At 30.5% G+C, this 5,000-nt stretch overlaps 1 protein-coding gene across 1 annotated transcript in view; it reads left to right on the top strand.

Moving 5' to 3' along the window:
- LOC137622608 (uncharacterized) overlaps positions 1-3,536 on the top strand; it is a 6,117-nt gene extending 2,581 nt beyond the window's left edge. The window contains exon 2 of the mRNA XM_068353212.1: positions 3,148-3,536. Within this exon, the coding sequence (XP_068209313.1) occupies positions 3,148-3,536 (389 nt within the window). The remainder of the gene's footprint in view (positions 1-3,147) is intronic.
- Positions 3,537-5,000: the final 1,464 nt, after the last annotated feature.

The raw sequence follows: 5,000 nt of genomic DNA, 5'->3' as shown, positions 1-5,000 counted from the left end.
ATATATATATATATACACACATATACATATATATATATATATATATATATATATATATATATATATATATATATATATATATATATATATATATATATATATATATATATATATATATATACACACACATACCTTTCTGAGTTGGGGATACCTTAGTGCAGTGAAGGAGTTTGTGTAATGTCACGGTCAGCAAACCTGTAATAGTCGGGGGCACCCATACTAGATTGGTTTGCTGTGAGTAATCAGGCAAAAGGCTCCCACCATCACCAATCCACCCTGGACAGCGTAGTAATTAAAACCGGCCAAATCACAGACATAAATTAACATGGCTGAGATCTTTGTCCTGTAATGGACTAGAAGGGGCTGTATTTATTGTTGTTTTGATATGTATGAATATATGTATGTATGTGTGTGTATATATATATATATATATATATATATATATATATATATATATATATATATATATATATATATATATATATATATATATAAAATATATATATATATATATATATATATATATATATATATATATATATATATATATATATATATAATGAATTTTGCACATTCAGACGTGTTTTTCATATTCAAATAAGCCTTATATTTTGACACATTAATGTCTAGATTCTCTTACCGACTTCGAGATCAGAGCTCCAGACGGAACTACTCAAAGACAAAAGCTTCAGACCGGCTGGGAATCGAACCCTAGCCCAGAAAACTTGTAATAACAGTGACATGCCACTTAGCCACCAGGTGGTATATCACTGTTGTTACAAGTTTCCTGGACTAGGGTTTGATCCCTGGCCAGTCAGAAGCTATTGTTTTTGAGTGGTTCCACCGGGGGCTCTGATCCCGCGGTCGGTTAGAGAATCTAGACATTAAAATTCAAAAATATATGGCTTATTTGAATATATGTATATATATATATATATATATATATATATATATATATACACACAAACACACACACACACACACATATATATATATATATATATATATATATATATATATATATATATATATATATACACTTATATATATATATATACATATATATATATATATATATATATATATATATATATATATATATATATATATATATATATACATATATATATATATATATATATATATATATATATATATATATATATATATATATATATATTTATATATATATATATATATATATATATATATATATATATATATATGTGTGTGTGTATACATGTGTGTATATGTGTATAAGTTTGTATGCATAAGTCTGTATATGCATAAACTATAAAAACTTCACAAAATGAACCGTTAACAAAAAAATATAAAAAAATCCCCTGTAATCTAATCCAATCAATTCGAAAAGAACAGAAATATTCTCCACAGATAAAATGATACCGAGACCCGAGATAGCATTGGAGAAGTAAATCCATTTGTTTTCCTCCCAAATTTTGGGTGGGACAGAGTAAGCACGTGCTTTTGAAATACAGCTGTATTAGGGATATAAAAGTATTTATTTTTGCTGTATTGTTGTTTTACGTGAGAAATGCATTGGCATATATATACACACATATATATGAACAAACTCAAAATATTTGAGAGTAACCATAAAACAATAACCAACACAGGAATCGTGAACAGAATTATCCAGTAAAAAAATATATTCGAAAAACTTCTCAAATGATGTTTTCATCTAAAAAATTAGAATAGCAATTTGTCCCAGCTAATGGGGCAGTGTAAAGTCAATCTATATATCGCCTGATCGAAATTTCGTTTTTCCAAAATAATTCCTGGTATTTCAAAAGATTCTTTTTAGTTGATAATTCCAGGAATTGGAAAGACTGATTTTGACTCAATATTCGATTTGATTCTCTCTCTCTCTCTCTCTCTCTCTCTCTCTCTCTCTCTCTCTCTCTCTCTCTCTCTCTCTCTATGCTGGTGAGTGAGTACACTTGTATGACCCGATAAATAAGCTGATTTAACACCGATAACAAAAGGCTAATGAGTGCAATATAGCTACAAGTTTTCGTGAATAGTCGGTGATTAATTTGAGGTCAGAAAAGTGGGATAAAACTTCGGCATAGGATAGTTATCTTGTGAATTACTAAAAATCTGATCAAGATGTCGCTCTATAACACACATAAACCTTAGAGAGACATTCCTGCAATCAGCAAGAGTAAATTCCATGAGTTGGCGCAACAAGAATTAAACCATTTGATAACAGGTCGCTAGTAGCTCCACCCAGTGCGACGGAAAAATATTCTCAAACATATTGAAACAATATGATTTAACAAACTGGAGCAAGTCTGCGGAAAACATCAGAAGAATAATAGAAGAAATTCCAAAAAAGATCCAGGTGATAAAGAGACTTATAAAGTAAATTTACATCAATCAACACATTCCATCAAAGAACAAAAAGAAGTCCAATAAGGTGAATATGCTGATTGATGCATTGTGAAAAAGAATGCCAAAATGGTGCAATACATGTAAGATATGGTATTCCATTAATAATCCTCAACAACTGATTAGAAAATGCGATGCATGTCATGTACCAACACACCCTACTTGCGCTGAAGTGCAACATAAGATAAAAAATAAAGACACAAAGGTATTCTGCTCGACATGCTTAGTCTGTATAAAAAATATAATCAAGTCAAGACTGAATCTGCAAATAGTTGAAGAAGAAGAAGAAGAAGAAGAGAAAAATTAACAGGATACGTGTAAGGATGCAGAGGAAATCATTGATGCAAAATATGATGCCATTCAACAACATACTTACGAAGAAATAAATTATCAGATGGAAACAAATAATAGACCCAAGAGACTCTACCCGGACCTACATACTTTTAGAGAAGAGCGAGAACAAGAAAAAAAAAAAGAAAAGAAAGATATAGTCTGCAATTCACTGAAAAGAGGGAATTGCAGATTTGGTGAAAGATGCTACTACAAGCATCTAAAAATATGCCATAATTATGATATATATGGTAAATGTGCATATTTAGACGGATATGGAGACATGCTGAGATCTACATCCAAAAATATGCAAAAACCTGAAAGAAGGAAAAGAATGCAAATTCAACAAAAATTGTCGATATATGCATCCTGCAAATATGAATAAAATTCAGAAAACTCAGTGACCAGAGGAAGAACCCTTCCCTCCCGAATGGCAACCAGAAGAAGAATCCTTCCCTCCCGAATGGCGACCAAAGGAAGAATCCTTCCCTCCCGAATGGCGACCAGATGAAGAATCCTTCCCTCCCGAATGGCAACCAGAAGAAGAATCCTTCCCTCCCAAATGGCGACCAGAGGAAGAACCCTTCCCTCCCGAATGGCGACCAGAGGAAGAATCCTTTCCTCCCGAATGGCGACCAGAGGAAGAATCCTTCCCTCCCGAATGGCGACCAGAAGAAGAATCCTTCCCTCCCGAATGGCGACCAGAGGAAGAATCCTTCCCTCCCGAATGGCGACCAGAGGAAGAATCCTTCCCTCCCGAATGGCAACCAGAAGAAGAATCTTTCCCTCCCGAATGAAAGTCATCAACCATGGGGCAAAACAGCTGTCAGCAAAAATTGAATAATTGCAGCTTCTCAGTAACAAGCTTCATTTTTTTTTTTCGTTTAAAATCCTATTCCTCATAACACAAGATATAGAAAGATAGTAATAGTAATGGTCTTGTTATGAAATGGTTGATGCCACATGTGCTTGGCTGTTTAATGAGTATATATATATATATATATATATATATATATATATATATATATATATATATATATATATATATATATATATATATATGTATGTATGTATATATTTATTTATTTATTCATTAATTTATGCATATGTAAATGTATTTAAACATTTATATATAGGTATGTATCATATACTGTATACATACAAACTGTTTTTATATACAGACAATATATATATCCATACGAAAATGTACATTTATATGCATATGAATATAAGTATATATATGGTATATACACACTCATGTATATATATATATATATATATATATATATATATATATATATATATATATATATATATATATATATATATATATACACTCATGTATATATATATATATATATATATATATATATATATATATATATACTAGTATTTGTATAATCACACACACACACACACACACACACACACACATATATATATATATATATATATATATATATATATATATATATATATATATATATATATATATATATATATATATATATGTGTGTGTGTGTGTGTGTGTGTGTGTGTGTGTATATATATATATATATATATATATATATATATATATATATATATATATATATATATATATATATATATATATATATATCTTAGTGTCGAAATGAAAAGGCTGATGTGTTTGACAGTAAGCAGAGTAAACGAGAAACTCGATCTTCCTCATTCCTGTTTTTCTGAGGATAGTCAAATTAGTTTGGGTTTTTGGTCGGTGAAATTTTAACTGTTGATGGACCTCGATGCTTATGGAGGCGTTGACCCATATGGTATTTTTCCTTTGCTTTTGATAAAAATTACTGATTGCTTAAGCTCCCGAGTTGTCTGTTGCTTTCAGGTATTTAGCAAGATGAGGTACTTTTGAAACTTTTTGGAGTATTGGTAATGTTACTTCATTGAGTAAATGGTTTGTTGGTAGTTCTAGATCTGCTGATTACTTCCCAATAATTTCCACATTACCTTTAGTTTTTAACGACTTTTGACTAAACGTTTAGATAGCTGTGCTGTAGTGAATAATTTGTTCCCTAGTTTGCAATTTAGCTTTCGTAAAGTCCTTGGAGCATGTGATGCTCTTTTTATAACGTCCTATGCTGTACAGAAGTTCGTATGATTGGCCTTGATTTTAGTGCAGCCTTTCACCCTTGGTCCTTTTGTTCAAGGTCAAAATGTTTGGAGTAAATGAGTAAGTGTGTTTCTTCTTTGTATCATTATTGAATTTTTGAGTAATAGATTACAAA

The sequence above is a fragment of the Palaemon carinicauda genome, chromosome 29 (assembly GCF_036898095.1).
Source record: "Palaemon carinicauda isolate YSFRI2023 chromosome 29, ASM3689809v2, whole genome shotgun sequence".
In the NCBI taxonomy this organism is placed as follows: domain Eukaryota; kingdom Metazoa; phylum Arthropoda; class Malacostraca; order Decapoda; family Palaemonidae; genus Palaemon; species Palaemon carinicauda.
Note: the sequence above shows the minus strand (reverse complement) of the source record. Positions and strands in the feature narration are given on the sequence as shown.